Source organism: Patiria miniata, unplaced genomic scaffold, assembly GCF_015706575.1.
Source record: "Patiria miniata isolate m_02_andy unplaced genomic scaffold, ASM1570657v1 HiC_scaffold_23, whole genome shotgun sequence".
Taxonomy (NCBI): Eukaryota; Metazoa; Echinodermata; class Asteroidea; order Valvatida; family Asterinidae; genus Patiria; species Patiria miniata.
In genome coordinates this window covers 5,373,455-5,394,411 of record NW_024037062.1, presented here as the reverse complement: position 1 = coordinate 5,394,411, position 20,957 = coordinate 5,373,455, and the positions used below count along the sequence as shown (strand labels likewise).

At 42.1% G+C, this 20,957-nt stretch overlaps 1 protein-coding gene across 1 annotated transcript in view; it reads right to left on the bottom strand.

Moving 5' to 3' along the window:
* Positions 1-20,957, bottom strand: part of LOC119731301 (sushi, von Willebrand factor type A, EGF and pentraxin domain-containing protein 1-like) — a 31,571-nt gene that overhangs the window by 1,312 nt on the left and 9,302 nt on the right. The window contains exons 2-5 of the mRNA XM_038204447.1: positions 14,333-14,380; positions 1,855-2,142; positions 1,430-1,618; positions 580-783 (exon numbers count right to left, since the gene is read on the bottom strand). Of these exons, the coding sequence (XP_038060375.1) occupies positions 580-783; positions 1,430-1,618; positions 1,855-2,142; positions 14,333-14,380 (729 nt within the window). The remainder of the gene's footprint in view (positions 1-579; positions 784-1,429; positions 1,619-1,854; positions 2,143-14,332; positions 14,381-20,957) is intronic.

The following is a 20,957-nucleotide window of genomic DNA, read 5'->3' as shown; positions in this document are numbered from 1 at the left end:
GTGAACCACCTGCATAATTCAGTACCACATCAGCAATAGTTCCTAATTATTGTACATAAACCCTTATGGATATTTGGATCGAGTACAATACACAATTAAATGACTGTTAACTCCACATGCATTGGGTTCACAATCCTGATTTCTTTCTCTAGAATTAGGGATGTGACTTATAAACGTTTGGCAAATATTTTAAGAACTGTTTAAACGTTTAGCCATTCACAAAGGCTGTGATAGTCAGCTGACCGGTGTGATTGACATGATATCTGTAAATCAACAATGGCAGTCATTGAAAAAGTAACAACTTAACTAGGTATATACGTGTGCCCCAAATTTAATCAAGCATTGAAGTGCTCAGTTTAGTAAATTAAATAGGTATGAAAACACTGTAAATCGTTTGTTCTATGTATGTTTATCTCAAAGGAAGACTGGATTCAACGGTAAATTTAGGTCCCTTTTTTACAATTTGGGTTACGTTTTTAATGTTTTGGAAAATTTGGATTTGGAATTTTTTTTCATTTAAACATTTTAACGTGTAAATGTCACATCTTTATCTAGAATATGATAGATGGTCTCCCAAACCTTCGCAATCTGTGGGCAAGTTTCCAGCCTCCACGTCCCAGAGTCCTTCCCCTCCACAGGACACCTGAGACACGCTCCCAACCAGACTGAGTCCACGTGGGCAAAAGAAAAAGCACAGGGTACCAGCTAACGGTCTACCAGCAGTACATATGGATGGAGTGACCTGTACGGCATCGGGGAGTGACAGGGCCTCACATGTGATCACTGAAAATAGAATTGTAACAAACAGTCAATAGCGGTTATTTGTTAATGGCGAGTCAGTTCACAGGTCAAAGTTCAGTATGAATTAGAGTTATCAACATTGGATATTTCATATATGGGTTCCCATTTTTTTTCCTGTCCCTGTTACATTGACACCTATCCTGTCCTGTTACTATGAATAATGACACACCATCACCCTAACAAATTTGCTTCACTCAAATCTGCATGAAATATGATCTGGTGGTAACTCATCAAATCTCTTATCTATTCAGAGGTTATTTATGCTTTTTCTATTTTGTTTTCACATTTGCCTTTTGTGATTTTTGTCTGTTTGGATGTTAGCATGTCAGACATTGTCAAACAACGATTTACACATAGGCCAAGAGCTACATACATGTAAAACAACAGCCTTTTAGCTACCGGTATAGGAACAAGCAAAACCGATGTTAGAAAGTGTGAACACAGAGCTGCTATGGCACTTGAGCACTGATCATCTCTTTTGTTTTCTTGTTGAGTGAGTACCTGAGTTTGAAATGATTGTATGCTGTCATACAATAAACTTCAAAGTGTGTAAACTCAAGCAACGTTTTTATTGAATGCATTTATCAATGTCAGATTCTTGTGAGTAAATAAGAATTTTCTAACTTACACTGACAGTGTGGTGTGTCATCTTGTTGCCAGTATGTAGAGGTGCCATTGAACTCACAGGAGGCTTGCCTGGACCCGATCAATTGGTAGCCATTGATGCACTTCAGGCTACACACACAGCCATAGACGTGGCAACAGTCCCCTATGTAATCCCCATATGCTGGGATGGGCAGGGCTGTGCAAGTGCGCTCTGTTCAATGATAAAACATATATTAACATTTCCAACAATATGCTCTCTTCACCTTTGTTCAGGTGCAGAGTGTGAATTAGTGCAATTCTTCTAGTAAAGAACTTAGAACAATGAATAGTGAGTGCATGTACTGTACTACAGTGAAGTTGATAAACCTGGGCCTAGTATTTTGGTTCTACTACCCATGAATCTACAAAAATGTTACAAAAAAAGGAAACAACTATAGAATAACTCACCCACAATTTCAATTTGGAAGGAACAAGTCGCTGCGTTACCAGCTGGATCTGAGGCGATGCACGAGACCAAATATTGACCCAGGTCAAATTGTCCTGACTCGGGGTCACAGGTCACTGTAGGCTGCTGGCCACTATTATCTGAAGCGGTGACCTGGAAGTTGACTTGGGCTGCAGTGGACCCTCTCTCAGCATAGACAGTCGAGGCAGATGGGCAGTTAAGGTCAGGACTGTCCACATCTTGTAACAGGCGCGTACGCAGGGGGGGTGTTTTGGCTGCTAAACCCGGCCCTTGCCATGTAAAAATATGGAGGGAAAAGAGAGTTATGTGACCGAGCGTGGAACAATTACAAATTATGTGCATGTTCTCAACTTTAAGCTTTGAATACAGAAGAAACTTCATAAGAGCAAGAACATATAGGCCTATATGTATTTGAAACAATTGAAACAAAATATCCCCTCAATTTTAAATACTTCTGCTAAAAAAAAATCAGGGGAAAAGTGGCCAGGAAACGCCTCAGATTGCACCACAGAGCATCTACGATCCAAAATTTCCCGGGGCCCTTAAGCGGGCCCCGGACCCCACGCCGTAAGTGCTTTGCGCTCCGCGCTCGCATTAGTCCTCCGGCCAAATTCCCTCTATGCTAATTTCACCCTAGCGGTGCCCCACCTTATTTGTACCTTCATCAGCGAATGGCTGAGGCTCGGACTACAAGTGGCCTAAATCCCTTTCCAAAATAGAATATTGTGAAAAAATACGGAGATGGAACATGGTTCTCAACTTTGAGTACATAACAAACTTCATGAAGAACCAAAAAAATAACAAATTTAAAGGGAAAATACGACATTTGCAAACATCAAAAAATAAAACTACCAAATCATTTTGAAATACCTTGCTGGACTGTTAGTGAATGACAGTGTAAAGCATCCTGTAAAATCATGGCACCTGGTATACTGTCATTTTAAAGAAAAGTGGTATTTTTGTATCAATTTCCAACGCTGATCGGCCGATCAGCGTTGGAAAAAAACTGGCTTTTTTTCAAATACTGGCCCCAATTGACCATCGCACTTGTTTGCAATCGATTACAAACCTATGAACGGGTACGAGCCAGCTAGACTGGTTCCCTGATCTTACAATTCCCCAATGTATGTAAACTGCTCTGTTTCTTCTTATATGGAGTCAGGGAACCAGACTACAGGAAAATGATTGTTTTTCTTGGTTTTTATAGCATTTTCGAACCCAAAACCTCAAAAAAGTCAGTGTAACTATTTTTGCTATATATTTCCAACCCCCCAATTCCATCCATTTCTGAAAATTACAGTAAAAGCAAATGATGTATATTCCCTTTAAATGGAATTTTCAATGTTTACAACGTTTTCTAAACGGTGGAAGTGGCCAGGAATCGCCTCACATTGCACCACAGAGCATCTAAAATCCAAATTTTTTCGGGGCCCTTAAGCGGGCCCCGGACCCCACGCCGTAGGGGCTTCGCGCTGCGCGCTCGCAGGTCCTGGACCCTTCATTTAACAATTCTAGGCCCCCCCCCCCCGGCACATGGCAGTCTGAATCCGCCCCTGTGACCAGAGCGCATTTGTATCCTGTATTTGGAGTTTGGCCTTAGGGGCCGGGTGGGGGGCGGTTTACACAAAGATTAGATAGATTCCCAACGGATGAGAATCATGAGATCCAGGGGACGAAGCTGAGTAATTTTAGCCAATTACAAGAACAGATCCTAGCACTTCCGTAGCCCGTGTCACTTTTTTTCTTGAATTTTTTTTTTTTTTTTTTAAATGCTGTTGAGGGAGGGGACTGCCCACATTGACCCCTTTACTCATATGTTCATCATATAGGCCTACTCTTAAGACACAGAACATGTTTTTTTTTTCGATTTACTATGTTTGGCGCCAACACAAACTCCCGACTTTTATTTTAGCGTTAAGTTTAGCCCACTGATACTATCTTTTAGTCTGGAGCCAACACAATTCACCATCTTCATTTCTAGCGTCATAAATGGTGACATCCAATTTTGAAACACCCCCCTTGAAAAAATCCTGCGTACGCCACTGTCTAGTAATGTAAGTAAATTATACTGACTGGCGATATAGTAACAAGCGTACATATGTGCACCAGAGGAACTGTGAGTGATAAAAAGGAGAATACTTTTTCCTGCCACAAGGGTTTGAGGAAAACATACCCTCTTTTAGTTACTCACAGGCCCAAGGTATTGTAGCGCAAATTGGTAAACACTTTCATGACTAAAGTGTGGGTTGATAATAACAGTCTTAAGCTCAATCCTTCGAAATGCGGCTCTGCAAGTGTGTTTCAAGAAAACGTCACTGCCGTTAAATATTCTGAAAATTGGTACTGATTCACTGCGTTATAGTTCTGCTAAGGTTCTGGGTATCTGGTTGCAAAATGACTTAAAATGGAACACCCATGTGAACAACATTCTTGTTAAGGCCAATAGGAAACTGTTCATGCTGAGAACATTGAAAAGATTCGGTTTTAATGTTGATGAACTGAAAGCAGTTTATATGGGTTATTCCTTCCAGTTCTAGAGTACTGTAACGTTGTCTCAAGTCTTACACGTAAACATGTCAGCGACATTGAAATTATACAAAAAAGGGTGTGTAGGGTCATACTGGCAATTAGTACACCTCTTACAGCTATGCGCTCAAGGTCGTTAATATTGACTCGCTAGAAGACAGAAGGAAAAACAATTGTACCAAATTTGCTGTCGGACTCTTGCAAAACACGAGAACAATGTCCCATTGCCTTATGCAAACACATTTTCTTCCTTACCAGTGCTAGTACGTCATGATTTCAGAGAAGCCCCATACCCAACCTCGTCCCCAGGGTGTCGAGCAGTACGCGCCCATCACTTCCTGCTCTCTCACCCTGGCATTGGATCATTTGCATGTGCAAGATTTTTGCACACGTATGCAAATGAGGAACAGTCTGGTGCCTGGATATGCGTTACACATTAGCGTTTGTTTTTGTATGGGGTGTCTGGGGTAAAAAAAAACAGAGTCAATTCGTAGCAGCGCGAGCATGGCGTGAGTTACGAAAACACGATTTTTAAAATCAAACTGTTACGATCTATCGAGACAACATGCAGTATCATATTTCATATTAATATGAGCAAATTGGAAAGGAAATTAGTATTTTCGAGAAGGCGTGGACGAATGATCGCGAAAACACGTACTGCACGTTGTGAATATATAGCACCAAGTACACGATAAAAATCCATTACTAGCCAACTGCGGTATCCAATCAGGATACAGGAAGGAAGTTTCCTATCCAGGGTTTACTATTGGAAACGCGGTTGGAAATAAAGTAAGCACTGGGGACGAGGTTGGCCCCATACCATATTTTTTTACGCTTTTAAACGAATAACCCTTTTTTGGGAGTTAAGGATTGCGTGTTTGGGACACACACTCCCAGGTGTGTGTTTGCCTGCCCTCGGGGACCCCTAATGTCCCTCTTTTGTTTGTGCTTTGACTTTTTGGGAAGGCCTCTCGCCTGTTTTGCGCACGTTGCCATGTTAGGGACCTCCGGGAGTTGGGGACCCTGTTGTCCTCTTTTGCAAAAACAAAAACAAAACAAAACCCAATGCACTAAAAAATATAAAAATTCAAAAAAAAAATCTTAATCTTTTAAAACGTTCATAATGATATAGTGTAATTCATGCTAATTATTGTTGTCAATGTTTTAACAGAAGGTTTTACTTAATGATTTTAATTTTAAATAAATACTGAATTCACATGTAATTTGGCCTTCGGGCCACGATTTGTGGATGAATAAACCGATCTATTTATCTACAACAGCTAGTGTTCATTATATGAAAATTCTACTGTAATAAACATTTGTCCGTTTTTTTTTTATCCACCTCAGTCCCCCCACCATCCCCTGATTCCACTGTACACACTGACATTTCCAGGTCAGCACTTTGCATAAATTAATTTTACACATTCTCCAGGTGCACCCTAGGTCAGCATTTTGTGAATATCCCCAGGTCAGCATTTTGTGAATATCCCCAGGTCAGCATTTTGTGAATAACCCCAGGTCATCATTTTGTGAATTTTCCCAGGTCAGAAATTCTTAATGTTCTCCTACCCTCCAAGATCCTTGGAGTGCACATGGGCTTGATGGCCCTCGAAAGTTGGAAGTACAAATATATCCTCCATTATTTTTCCTCATTTTGTGTGAAATTTCAACCCCAGTGCGAACTTGCAGCCCGTCATTGACAAATCTCGCTAATGGACAAATTTCCTGTACCAACTCCAACCGATGGAACAGTGTGTGTACGTTTAGTTGCAACAGAGGGTATGGGTTGTCATCTGGTGGAAGCACCTACACAAGAACATGCAGTAACAGTTGGTCGGGAACGTCTCCAACTTGTACTGGTAAAATTCAATGATGTGCTACAGCTGTCCTGAATATACGGAATACTCAAAAATGTTTGATCATCAACCGAATATTCAAATAGCTTTTTGATGGTTTGAATATTTTGAAAACAAAAAACTACGCAGGTACATGTATGCCACTAGACTGTGATACTATTTTATTCTTAAAGGTGTACTTAGTCCATAATTTGTGAATTTTGTTCGTTTGAAGCAACAATACTGCTCAAATTCTAAAGAAGGGTACTATCACCATGATAAAATATCATGTTTTATATTTACTGTTTAAGTTGTATACGTTGACCTTCAAGGAACAGGACCACTTTCCTGGTAATGAGACACATCTAAGGAATGGCCAGTTTAGCCACAAGGTCCGCGTGGGTGGATGCTGGGCTGCACCGGAAGGCCACAGTGATTCAGCCCACAGACTTATAAGGAAATCCGATTGTTCTATTAATTTGCCTAGCCCTGCCCCCAGATACAAGTTGACCAAACACCTTCAATTCTGTATTATTAATATTCAATAGTTACTGAACGATTCCTAATAAGGCAAGAAACCTGTAAGATAGCTGTAAGATTGGAATGTTCATTTACTGTATAAAAACCCAGTAGAATCTAGGAATCAGACAGAGAGCGTCACAGCCAACCGAATAAACCACATCATCCCAAGTACCACTTCGTCTTACTGTCTTACTTTGTCTATATAACCTCACGGGTTATATTTGGTGGAGAATCCGGGTACCTCTCTCAACATCGAGTTTTTCATGCTCACGCGATCGAAGTCAAAACAACAATCTGCATCAGCCATGGCCTGTACAGCGCACATCGAGTCTATCCTACCAAAGTTCACCGGGTACGACTCAGAGGACCCCGAGTTATGGATCGACCGGTACGAGAGGTATGCTCTCCAAAAAGCATGGACGGCTGTGCAACAAGCCAGCAATTCTCCCCTCTACCTTGCCAGTTCTGCCAGTTACTGGTACAGAGACTTGCCGAATGCAACAACGGGCACCTTTGCGGCACTAAAACAGGCTTTCCTCAAGAAATACGAGCCTCACGAAGGCATGCGATGGGTTCGTTTGTCGGAGCTGGCCGACAGGAAGCAACAGCCCAACGAAGCGGTCGAAAAATACCTGAGCGACATTGAGAAACTGTGCTGTCAGCTGAAGCGCTCCCAAGAAGAGAGAATGGAGGCATTCATAAGAGGACTGCTGCCCAACCTCAGAGCCCATGTCATCAAATCTCACCCAAAAACCATGGATGAGGCGGTAACGCAAGCAAGAATCGCTCAGTCCACAGCTGCAGCGCAAGAACCAACCTCATCCACTGACGTGAACGTGAACTCAGCAATCAAGCAGCTGTCTGAACAGATCGCTTCCCTCAAAGACCAGATGACGACAGTTTCGGCGGCCACACAGCCATCTCCTCGACAGCCACCAAGCAGAGGATACGAGTTAGGACAGCGTCACTTCCGCCCCCAGCAAACCCAAGTTTTCCGACAGCAGCAAGGCCCAGGACAGCAGCGAGCCCAAGCAGCGGTGCCGCCCATGATGTACCCATGCCGTGGATGTGGAGGTGAGTGTATAAGTAGGCAAACATGTCCGGCCTGGGGTATTGAATGTAACTTTTGTCATAAGATGGGTCATTTTGCTAGGGTGTGCTTCCAACGTAACCGACCAAACAATATCAATGATATTCATCCTTCTAATCAATGACTAGAGACGAGACCCAAAGTTCCACACCTGAGTAATGTTTCTGCCATGTCAGGCGGGAGCAATCTAGTTCAAGTCAGAATTGGCTCACACTCCCGATTTGCGTTAATTGACACTGGGGCATTGATATCGTGCATGACAAGAAAAACATACACGCAGTGTTTTCCCCAAGATCAGTTCCCATTGGGTCAGTCAGATGTTCCCCTAATTTCCGGTGTCGCTGGCCACATAACAAAAGTTGTGGGCAAAGTTGCCCTGCCGATTTTTATCGGGGAGCAAAGTTTTGAACACCCTTTCTACATCCTCGAAACCATGAACCATGAAATTATTCTTGGAGTAGACTTCTTGAAAGAGCAAAAGGCCAAGATATCTTTTGAGGAAAATCACGTAGTGTTCCCCGATGCACCTTCGATTCCTTTAGTAGGTAAAGAGGCAAAGAAAGTGACTGTCAGAGCAGTGTGTAATGTATCGTTGCCAGCTAGAACGCAGACTGTTCTTCCTGTTCAGTGTAGTAACATTAAAGCCCAGTACGGTATCATTGAGCCAGTTCCATCTCTGTATGATGATGAGCAATTAGTAGGAGCAAAGTGTGTTGTTAAATCTGTTCAGGGTAAATCAGTATACCAGCTTATGAATCCCACTGACAGTGATGTAGAGATTAAGCGTAACCAAGTAATTGGCTTTTGGGAACCGTTGTCCAAAGACATGTGTATTGAAAGTTTTGAGGTAGACGGAAATGAGACATCTAGGCCTACACAGACAGGCAATGTGTTGCACAAAAATACCGTACCTGTAACTGAAGGTGTTGATCCCCCTGATATCCTTAGTGAGCTTGGTATCACTATGACAGATTCAGATATAACAGCCGATCAAAAGCAAAAACTTGTCACATTTTTGGCTCAGCACAAAGAAGTATTCGCGAAAGACTCAACTGATTTGGGTACAACTGATGCACACTATCACAGAATAGACACTGGTGATGCAAAACCTGTCCACCAGCGTTTCTATCGCACTTCACCTGTTCATAAGGCAGAAATCGACAAACAAATCCAAGACATGCTAAAAGCTGACATAATCGAACCATCAACGTCGCCCTGGGCTAGCCCAGTAGTGCTTGTGAAAAAGAAGAACGGTGATTTTCGCTTTGCAGTAGATTATCGTCGTCTTAACCAAGTCACAAAACCCATGTCCTTCCCTCTACCTCGACCTGATGATGTATATGATACAATAGGTGAATCCCATGCTACGATATTCACAGTACTTGATCTTGCGTCAGGATTTTGGCAAATACCTCTAGATCAGGGGAGCCGCGCGAAAACTGCGTTCGCATCACATAGTGGCAATTACCAGTTCAAGAAACTTCCGTTTGGTCTCATGAATGCGCCAGTTTCATTTCAAATGGTCATGACTCAGGTGCTGCGGGGTCTAACTTGGAAATTTGCACTTGTATATGTGGATGACATCATCATTTTCTCTCCTGATTTTGACACGCATTTGACGCACCTGCATGCAGTCTTTGACCGCCTTCGTCGCGCGAATCTCAAGTTGAAACCACAGAAGTGTCACTTTGCTGCGAAAGAGGTAACCTATCTTGGGCATGTCATATCGAAGCAAGGGATCAAGGCTGATCCAGCCAAAACGTCAGTAATGACCTCCTTCCCCGTTCCTAAGGACCCGTCTGAAGTTCGAGCATTTCTAGGGATATGTAACTATTACCGTAGATTTGTGAAAGGTTATGCCAACATAGCAGCCCCCCTAAACAAACTCCTGCAGAAAGACGTGCCATTTGTGTGGACAGAAGATGGCAACAATGCTTTCCTCCAGTTAAAGCAAGCGCTCGTCTCTCCACCGATCTTAGGCTATCCTAATTTTGATCGCGAGTTTATTCTGGCTACAGATGCTAGTGGGTTTGCCATCAGTTACATCCTCTCACAAACCGACGAAAACGGTAAAGAGGTTGTCATTCAATACGGTGGGAGAGCGCTCACAAAGGCCGAGCAAAAATGGTCCATAACCGAAAGAGAAGGTCTAGCTGTTGTACAAGGAATTCAGTTTTACCGGGTGTATCTTGCTAACAGAAAGTTTCGCGTCCACACAGATCACGTTTCTTTGCAATGGCTCAGATCTATACGCAATGCTGTAGGTCGATTGGGACGATGGTCTATCTTACTTCAGGGGTATGATTTTGATATTGTTCATAAGTCTGGCACGTCCCATGGTAATGCTGATGCCCTTTCACGTCGACAATATGACGACAATGCCTCTCAAGTTCAAGCCGCGAATAAGGACCCAATTCCAGTTGAGACTGTGCACCAGCCTCAGGAAAACAGTCACTCCGTAACGCTGGGTGAAACGTACGAGTACAAATTGACTTATGCCACGGATAAAGAAACAGTCTGTTCTATCGATAACCCTGACAGTTTGACAGATCAATCCGTTGATATCCAAGCTCGCCAGCGACGCGATAGTTCCCTGAATCAGTACATTGAGTACTTAGAAAATGGTAGTTTGCCATCCGATGGGAACGCTGCTAGACGCATAGTCGCCGAAGTTCAAGATTATGTCATACAAGATGGTATATTGTACCATTACTATTATCCACGCGGTAAAGGCCACCAAGTTGATCGACAAATCAAACAGTTGGTTGTTCCTACTTGCTTACACAATGACATTCTCCTTCCATATCATGACTCTGTCCTGGGTGGACACCAGGGTATTGATCGTACATACAACAGTATTCGCCAGAAGTATTTTTGGCCCCGAATGTTTTCACGCATTGAAGCCTATGTTAAGTCATGTACAACCTGTCAACGCGTTAAGGTTAACCGCCATGCTCAGCGCGCACCCCTCCAACCACTGCCGGTCGGTGAAGTATTCTCCAGGTTACATATCGACATACTTGGCCCACTGAAAACATCACCTGAAGGGTACAAATATGTACTTTTGATCGTCGACTCATTTTCAAAATGGTGCGAAGCTTTCCCACTCAAGACACAAGAGGCAGATGAAGTAGCTAAAATACTGTACAATGAAATCATCTGCCGATATGGAGCCCCCTCCTCCCTACTTTCTGATAGGGGAACTCAGTTCATGTCTAAACTTATCAAGCAGCTGTGCAACATCTTTCAGATCACCAAAGTTCAGACCAGTAGCTATCACCCACAAACGAATGCCACGTGTGAGCGCATGAACAGTTTCATTTGGCAAACCCTCCGTGCTTACTGCAAACCAGATCAATCTAACTGGGTAGAGCTACTTCCCAGTGTCATGTTCGCTTATCGAAGCACCCCAGCCACCGAGTCTACTCAACTTAGCCCATTCATGATTTTATTTGGTCGTGAATGTCATCTACCCATCGATACCGCATTGTTACCCCAAACGCAGCCCAGTGCAACGACTAATCGAACGCTTGAGCGTATCATGCAGAACTTTGACACCACGCGCAAAATTGCAGCAGACAACATCAAGGCGGCCCAAGTCAAGTACAAAGAACAGTTTGATAAGAAATCCAAAACCCCAAGTTATCAAGAAGGACAGAAAGTATGGCTTTACTGTGCAAAACGTCAAGTTGGCTTGTCACCCAAAATGTGTCACAAATGGCTAGGTCCGTACTATATCTGTGAGGCTCGCGATAACTTCACCTACAAACTTCGGCGGTGTAGTGATAACAAACTTATGTTGTCCCCAGTCCACGCGAATCGGCTGAAGCAATACCATGACCCTCAAGACAGACCCGTACACATTCCTGATAGCTTAGACACCCACACTGAGGTCGGTACAGACCAATTTGAGGACAGTGACACTATCAGTGACACTGTCGGGGATACGCCCCACTCTAAAGATAATCAATCTGCCAACGAACACGTGCCACAACCCCCACCTGTTGTTTTGGGCAGTCCCAAACGTCCCTCTGATACTAAATCACCAGACACTGATGACCAAGGTCGTGGCGATTGGTTTATCGTACACAGTCTCAGACGCTCTGCCATAATAGATGGTAAGCGGCATTATCAAGTCAAGTGGAAAGGATATACCAAAACAACCTGGGAGCCCGAAGACAATATTCCTGATGAGTTAATCCAAGACTTTCACATCCGTAAGACCAAACGGTCCAAAACATATCAGAATAAGCGCAGACGATAGGCATATGTCCTAATTTTTTAGCTCTCTCTCAGTGCAAATTGCTATTATCCGCTTTCTGTAGTTAAAGTGTTTTAACTTCTAGTATGTATCATTTAGTGTACAGTTTCCTGTACTTACGATTATTCCATTTGTACTCTGTAGTTCGTATTATTTTTATTGTATGCCTCAATTCCCTTTCTTTGCCTCGTGCTTTTAATGCCGGCCATGGACATGATTGCATTACCTGTACACTCATTCTCATTTATTAACTTGTTTGATATGCAATTTTGTTTTCCTGTATTCATTTCGTTACATTTCCATTTAATACTTGTCTTTTTCTTTTTCTCATCTTCAGGTCATGTATAAGTGTTATCGTTGATTTCTAATATGCCTTATTTTTAAAGTTCCGAACGTTCCCTTTTAAGTCCGGAGACTTAAGCTTCGAGGGGAGGGCACATATCACCATGATAAAATATCATGTTTTATATTTACTGTTTAAGTTGTATACGTTGACCTTCAAGGAACAGGACCACTTTCCTGGTAATGAGACACATCTAAGGAATGGCCAGTTTAGCCACAAGGTCCGCGTGGGTGGATGCTGGGCTGCACCGGAAGGCCACAGTGATTCAGCCCACAGACTTATAAGGAAATCCGATTGTTCTATTAATTTGCCTAGCCCTGCCCCCAGATACAAGTTGACCAAACACCTTCAATTCTGTATTATTAATATTCAATAGTTACTGAACGATTCCTAATAAGGCAAGAAACCTGTAAGATAGCTGTAAGATTGGAATGTTCATTTACTGTATAAAAACCCAGTAGAATCTAGGAATCAGACAGAGAGCGTCACAGCCAACCGAATAAACCACATCATCCCAAGTACCACTTCGTCTTACTGTCTTACTTTGTCTATATAACCTCACGGGTTATAGTACGGAAGCTTGAATTGCCTTCCGCGATACCGCGTTACCGTGATAATTTATCACAGAAATCCGGAATTCAAAGATAAATCCTTCCTCGATACCGCGTTACTGTGATAATTTATCGCAGAAATCCGGAATTCAAAGATAAATCATTCCTCGATACCGTGTTACCGTGATAATTTATCACAGAAATCCTGAATTCAGAGATAATTCCTTCCTCGATAATTCCTTCCTCGATACCGCGTTACCGCGATAAATTATCACAGAAATCCGGAATTCAAAGATAATCCCTTCCTCGATACCGCGTTACTGTGATAATTTCTCACAGAAATCCGGAATTCAGAGATACCTATTCCTCGATACCGCGTTACCGTGATAACTTATCGCAGAAATCCGGAATTCAAAGACAAATCGGTAACGAGGAAGGAATTATCTTTGAATTCCGGATTTCTGTGATGATTATCGCGGTAACGCAGTATCAAGAAAGGAATTATCTTTGAATTCCAGATTTCTGTGATAAGTTATCGCGGTAACGCAGTATCGAGGAAGGAATTATCTCTGAATTCAGGATTTCTGAGATAAATTATCACGGTAACGGGGTATCGAGGAAGGCAATTCAAGCTTCCGTACTCTGAATTCAGGATTTCTGTGATAAATTATCACGGTAACGCGGTATCGAGGAATACGCATCTTTGAATTCTGGATTTATGTGATAAAATATCACGGTAACGTGGTATCGAGGAAGGATTTATCTTTGAATTCCGGATTTCTGTGATAAAATATCACGGTAACGTGGTATCGAGGAAGGATTTATCTTTGAATTCCGGATTTCTGCGATAAATTATCACAGTAACGCAGTATCGGAAGGATTTATCTTTGAATTCCGGATTTCTGTGATAAATTATCACGGTAACGCGGTATCGCGGAAGGCAATTCAAGCTTCCGTAGTGAACCACTGATCTCCATGAGATCAGTGGTGTTCACTTTTAGAGAATGAATTGCGCCCTCTATAGGGAAAATACAGTGGTACAATGTAGTTGCTATACGAGTAAGATGAGTGTAGTAGACATAAAAACACAAAAATGTAAATTGCCGAGTCGTAATCAAAACAATTTATCACAACTCAATCACAAATCAAATCACACGCCAAATCATAAGGATGGGGATCAATATTAGCAACGGAATGCCTCCATCGCAATCAATTTGAATCAAACTGATTGCTATTGACTTGCGATTCGACTTGTGATTTTAGTCCCTAAAGAGCAATCGTGAAATTTATTCTATTTTCAACTTTGGCTGATAATTGCGCTTATAGGTTACCTGATGGGGGTGGGGAACGCCTTCGTCTTCGTCGTCGCCACATGCTCTCTAAGGTCAAAAAGAAAAGAAAGAACTAAGACGAAGATACATGCAATGTTGCTGAAGACTCCTTCCTGCTACTATAGGAAGGGCACCTGTCGTTATCTAATAACAAAAGGCAATAGACCAGTTCACTTATCACATGTAATTCAAATTTTCTGCGCGGATGCGCAGAAGCAAGAATGAGGCAATTAAAAGCACAAGACTATAAGCCTAATGCCTTGAAGTACGAACACTCCTGTCAAACCTCTCTAAAATATCGTGTTTCCGCTGTTTTAAGTATGAATATTACTTTCAAATTAACTGAAGCAACCATTATGCAGCCAACACGGGCGAAGAGAGGGACAGCAGCCTGGACAGCAATGATTAAATGAAGGCCACGGTATGCTGTTCAATTAGGAGATGGTCGACTTATCTTCACTTCGGCCAATTGTTGTCTCAAATTGCTGTCGAGATATTTTTCACTACTTCAGATATTGTTCACTCGAGATAAATCGAGTAAATTATCAGTAAATTCCACAGGTCTAAGAAACAAAACATTATCATCATATTTTTTTTCTGTTTTGTTCCTCTCTCTTCACCCCCTTTGGCTGTAGGCCTATGGTCTTCTTTCGTATGGTTACTTCTGTGGACTCTGGAGGTTTTCCTGGTTCAACTGTATAAATATAGATTGAAAGTCATTTTCCCTTACAGGTTTATTTGAGTTATATTGATTAACTAAAATGTGACCATTAACACCAAGATAAATTTGCAGAAAATATACAATAAGGCGAAGTAAAAAAAAAAACATGTTTAGCGTCCCCGCCCGCTTCCTTTTTAGAGGCCGCCTCCTTTTTTTTTTTTTTTTTTTTTTTTAAAAGACAAAAATTGATAAATTTTAACGATCTCTGACGAAAGAAATCGTATTTTTAGACTTTTATACCGTGTTTAAAGCTGTGGAAATAGTCAATGAGTCCAAGTGGCGGCCATTTTGAAGAAAGCTGGTAACCATCTTGAAAAATAGCCCGGCCGCGTTGTCTTGAAAAATGTGTCGGGCGGCCATTTTGAAAAAAAAAAAAAAAAAAAAAAGGGCCTCCTCCTTCCTTTTTGTCAAAGAGGCAGGACGCTAAACATGTTTTTTTTTTTTATTTTGCCTAATGCAGGCGTTAGGCCTAGATACTAGATATTCAATTGACAATGTTAAGCCTAAACATCGACTTAACAAATTGATAGCCTAAACGTGATCTATTAATCTGTTCAGAGTATAGCCTCGTTTTCCTAAAAAGGGGAATTTGTTCAAAAACTTCACTTCATTTTTTTTTTCTTCAAAACACCCCTCTAGCTATACAATGGAATGTCCAGCTCGCGAGTATAGTCATAATTATAACACCTCACCCACAGATTCTATGTCTTGATTGGCCGAGAGCGAGTCACATGTTACTTTCTAATTTTGCTATCTTTCTGTGCACGGCCAAAAGTACTATGCGCATAGCAACCAAAGTACTATACCATTAGCAACCAAAGTACTATTTACTACACCACTCTAAGCATTCAATATTTGTATACTAATTCCTTTATGGATATTGGCGCGCGCGCCACGCGTACTGCGCGATGTCAAGCAGAATGCAGCTGTGGCGGCGCGTTGTGAATTTAGGACCATGAAATACTTTATAATTAGTCCGGTTCCCTATCCCCATTGTTCTTTGAACTTCAAAATAATATGGAGACAGCTCAACCTCGTCCCCAGGGTGTCAAGCAGTACGCACCCACCACTACCTGCTCTCTCACCCTGGTATTGGATGATTTTGCACGTGCAAGCATGTGCATGTTGTGAATAACAACACCAAGTACACGATATAAATCCAATTCTAGCCAATTGCGGTATCGAATCAGGATACAGGAAGAAAATGTCCTATCCAGGGCTTACTACTGGAAACGAGGTTGGAAATAAAGTAAGCACTGGGGACGGGGTTGGGGACAGTTAGCTATCACGGCGACCTCGTCCCCAGGGTGTCGAGCAGTACGCGCCCATCATTACCTGCTCTCTCACCCTGGTATTGGATCATTTGCATGTGCATGATTCAAGATAAACACGTGTGTATGCAAGTGAGAAATAGTCTGGTGCCTGCATTCGCGTTACATTAGCGTTTGTTTTTGTATGCAGTGTCTGGGGTAAAAATAGCCCGACTGCGTCTGGCCGTACGGGACTATCGCAAGCTCTGTAGTACAGAGCTTGCGATAATACTGTACGGCCAGACGCAGTCGGGCTAGGGTAAAAACAGAGTCAGTTTGTCGCAGCGCGGGTATGGCGTGAGTTACGAAAACACGATCTATTTAATTAAACTGTTACGATCTTATCGAGACAACATGCAGTATCACATTCCATATTAATATGAACAAATTGGAAAGGAAATGAGTATTTTCGAGAAGGCGTGGACGAATGATCGCGAATACATGTACTGCACGTTGTGAATAACAACACAAGTCCAGGTCGCTGGGGACGAGGTTGCCAACGGTGAATCTTTCATACATCGGGAGGCATCCCTCCTGATGTAAGCAAATGATATGTATGACGTGTACAGGTCTGAATCCCGCCTCGTGAATTGAAAATCACAACGGTAATGTTTGCCCGCTACCAGCCTAATTCAAAATGGCAATAAGCCGCGCTACTAAAGTACAATATCCAATATATATATATATATATGACTCAACAAGAAAAGAAAGGGGAGGGAGATACAGAATTATTCCTTCATCCATGGATCCTCTATATATTAAAGGTGGTGGGAAAATATTCACGACAAAACAATTCACGACATGAATGCATGTCATGAATTCGTGTTCCGAAAAAAATATGCATTGCAGTGAACATTTTGCGACGCCGTGAAAGAAGTTGCGATGTCGTGAAATAAATCATTTAATTACGTCTTCGTGTCTATTCAGGGACACAATAGTTTGGTGACCGTTTATCGGAGACTCTAGCCCTGCTGATAACTGAGCCCCACAACTGTCCGGGGGGCCAGGAGCAAAACTCCCTAGGGAAACGTGTCCCCAACCTGGGAGATTCTGTCCCCAGGGGAACCCCCCCCCCAGTCTCACTCATTAATACCCATACACTGTACATGTACTAATCTTTATTAGGCAAAGTACATAAAAAAAAACACCATGTTTGGCGTCCTGCTTTTTGAAAAAAAGGAGAAGGCCCTTTTTTCCATACAAAATGGCCGCCCAACCGGGCTATTTTTTAAGATGGCCGCCAGCTTTTTTTTTTAAATGGCCGCCACTTGGACTCAGGAATGACATACCAGTTTCATATGAGCTAGATGCAACGGACAAAGAGGCCAGAATGATGTCACTATTTACAATTTATCATTTTGTTGTGTGTGTTTTTTTTAAGAGGCGGTCTCAAAAAAGGAAGCGGGCGGGGACGCTAAAAATGTTCGTTTTTAGACCTTAGTGGTTCCGCTTTTTTCTCATACTCGTAATGTTTCTTGACCAACAGGAGTGATCATATAATGAGCTGGGGACGATTAGATAAATATAGTAAAGTAGTTCCAGCGAGTCGCGCTTGGCGGACCACATCCCCTGGGGAACATATTCTCCGTTGGAGACCATAATCTCCGTTGTGCAAGGCGGACAGAATGACCTATAACATCTTAGACAACCCTGGCAAAGTTTCGCTCGTACCCCCCCCCCCCCCGCCAAACAGGACGCTGGTCAGGGCTGACGTCATTTGAGCTCTCATTGGATAGATTTGCAAGATTTGTGACGTAGAACGCGTCATACAAACTAGCTTCCGGTGCCCATCATGCGTAGCGCGCGCTAGCTGCTTCGCTCGTAACCCCCCCCCCCCCGCCAGTCAGTAGCCGTGTCACGCACACAGCCCTGTTTGACCTCAGTTTTTCGTCCCAAGATCAAGCACAAAAAGCGTACGCGAGATTTTACGAGATTTATTCGAGACTACAAAAAAACACAAACAGTGCCTCGATACATGCACTGTTTGGCCAAGATGGCTAAATACGTGAAAAGTTAAAATCGTGTGCTTTATTTTGATAACAAAAATAACTGCTTTTGACAAATATAAAGTGTTAAGGCCTGTCAAACAAAATCATATTTTTATCAACAAAATCGAGGGCCGATAGTTTTTAGGCCGAAACAAATGGCAAGGCTTAGTAGATAGAGGAAAGAATACGCTTCATTTTCATGTGAAACTCGTGCGGGAGACTTCTAATGTTTGGTCCAAATCGCGGGTTGAAAAATGAAGACTTTTGCGAGATTTCATGATAGACGAACATGTACGTTGGCCTGAAAACATTGTGAATAGCACGTGTTATAACACCTCACCCACAGATTCTGTGTCTTGATTGGCCGAGAGCGAGTCACATGTTACTTTCTAATTTTGCTATCTTTCTGTGCACGGCCAAAAGTACTATACCCGTAGCGACCAAAGTACTATACCATTAGCAACCAAAGTACTATTTGCACGGCGCGGTATTTGTGTGCAAATGCATGCTGGTGTGCGCGTTGCGCGTTGCGCGTTGCGCGTAGCACGTAAGTGTTCCAAAGAGAGCGCGCCCCAGACTTGGGTTCAAACATTTCGTGAAGGGGTAGTTTGGAAGAGAGAAATACATTTTTCACAAATTTTGTATTGAAATTGAAGTTTATTTCAACTGTGTTCAGATTTAAATGATTTAAAATATTAAAATCAAGCAGAATCTGTGGGTAAAGTGTTATAAGGGGCCATTCAGAATTTTCAATGTTTTAAAATTTCGACTTTTTTTCCAAATTATTTTGACCCACCCACACACCCCTAATTTCGATTAATAAAAAACTGAACATGTACATGTACATGCACTTGCATGTACATGTACTTGAACACCATGTACATGTGTGTCTAGTTCAGTGATGGCGTGAAGTTGTCGGTCTTCCTCTTTTGCACTGGTGACCTTCAGTTTTCTTGTGTTTTGCCAGCTGATATGCTGTTGGGAATGACAGGTTGCAGTTTTGGAAGCAACAAAGATGCATGACCGTGGTTTTGTCGTTTTCTGGATGAGGTGGATGACATGTGACATACGAGGTTGTGCCTGTCACGTGAGGTAGCTGAGAAACAAATTCGCTCGTAACACCCCCCCCCCCCCGCCCTGTTTGCAGGGCGGGGGGTACGAGCGAAAGGAAACATCAGGTTTAGGCAGACATCACATCACAGGCTGCGGTCCTTGTAGTCTTGGAGTCAAGTGGTTGAATAGTCCAGTTTTTATAGCGATTGGATACACGTAGGCCTACATGACGTACATGTTTCATTTCTCGTCTGAAAATGAAAATTGTCGGTTTGTGTATTATGAATATGCATGGGCGTCGCCAGGATTTTTTCTAGAGGGGGGCAAAATTTGTTTTGCCAAAAAATGCTTGTATTTCTCAACACATTCTCGATTTATCAGTTTTAGAGGGGGGCAGGGACATTTCCCCCCCCCCCCAACTCAATAAATTTACACCTCTTTGTCTTCGCGCCTCTTTTTTTTTTTTTTTTCCTTCCTTTTTTTTGTGTGCGGCTTTTCCGGGGGGGGGGGCAAGTGCCCCCCCTTGTCCCCCCTCGCGACGCCCATGTGAATATGATCAAGTGAAATTATTTGTACAGTATTTTGACCATTTCCCTCAAAATTGCATATTGTAATATTGTACATTTTTATCAATTTGCTAGAATATGTGATACCTCACCAACAAGTATCTTTTAACGAAATTCAATCAGAATATTTATCAATTTTTAAAAAATATTTTAGTTGTTGCGTTACTTGTTGGTGTCCCTGCCACACTGTACTATGGTGTAGCCGTGCGTTATGCACGTGGATTGTTTACTTTCGTTTTGACGGGGGCTTTACTGAATAGAGTCTGGTGACTGTACATAGAAATTTCTTTGAATAAAAGTCGAATCGTTCACTCATGTGCACTCACTAAGTGTTATGCAAAGCAGGGGCAGTGGTTCAAGGATATCTATGACGACTTGCAGAAAGTGTGCAAGAACGCGACTTGAATGCTTTTATATGTTCACAATACAACGACGCTGTTTAGCACTTTTCTCCACTACAGCATGTGCTAAGAATTGTTGCATTTCATACGCCTCCCATTTATTTATCTGTCATCTGAAATCAACGCAAATTTTTCCCTACAAGCACAGAGAAGTATTCTTTCACTGAAAACTTTTTTAAACGTTTTTTTTTTTAAGTCGAAAGAAGTCCGTGATGCTTATCTTTTTAACTAGACTGGGGTTTAGATCTTTACTAAAGACTGAAGAATTTCATGTATATTTTTTTCAGTGTATGTCAACCTAAGACTGCTTATGGTTTGTCGCAAATAATTATAAACGTTTAAAAGGAATTCCTAAAACTGCGTTTTATTACTTGTCTTTACTTCAATTTTGCTCCTTGAACCATGTGTACATTATTATGCAGTCACTGTGTTTACTAATGATGATACAAATGTAGAAACATATACTGACAGATAGGTCGAGCCTCTAAAAAGATACCGATCTGACACTGTCATAACTTTGTCTATTGTAGATGTATGAAACGTATCTGAGATGATTCGTTTAGGTTCGATCTTGAAACACAAAACA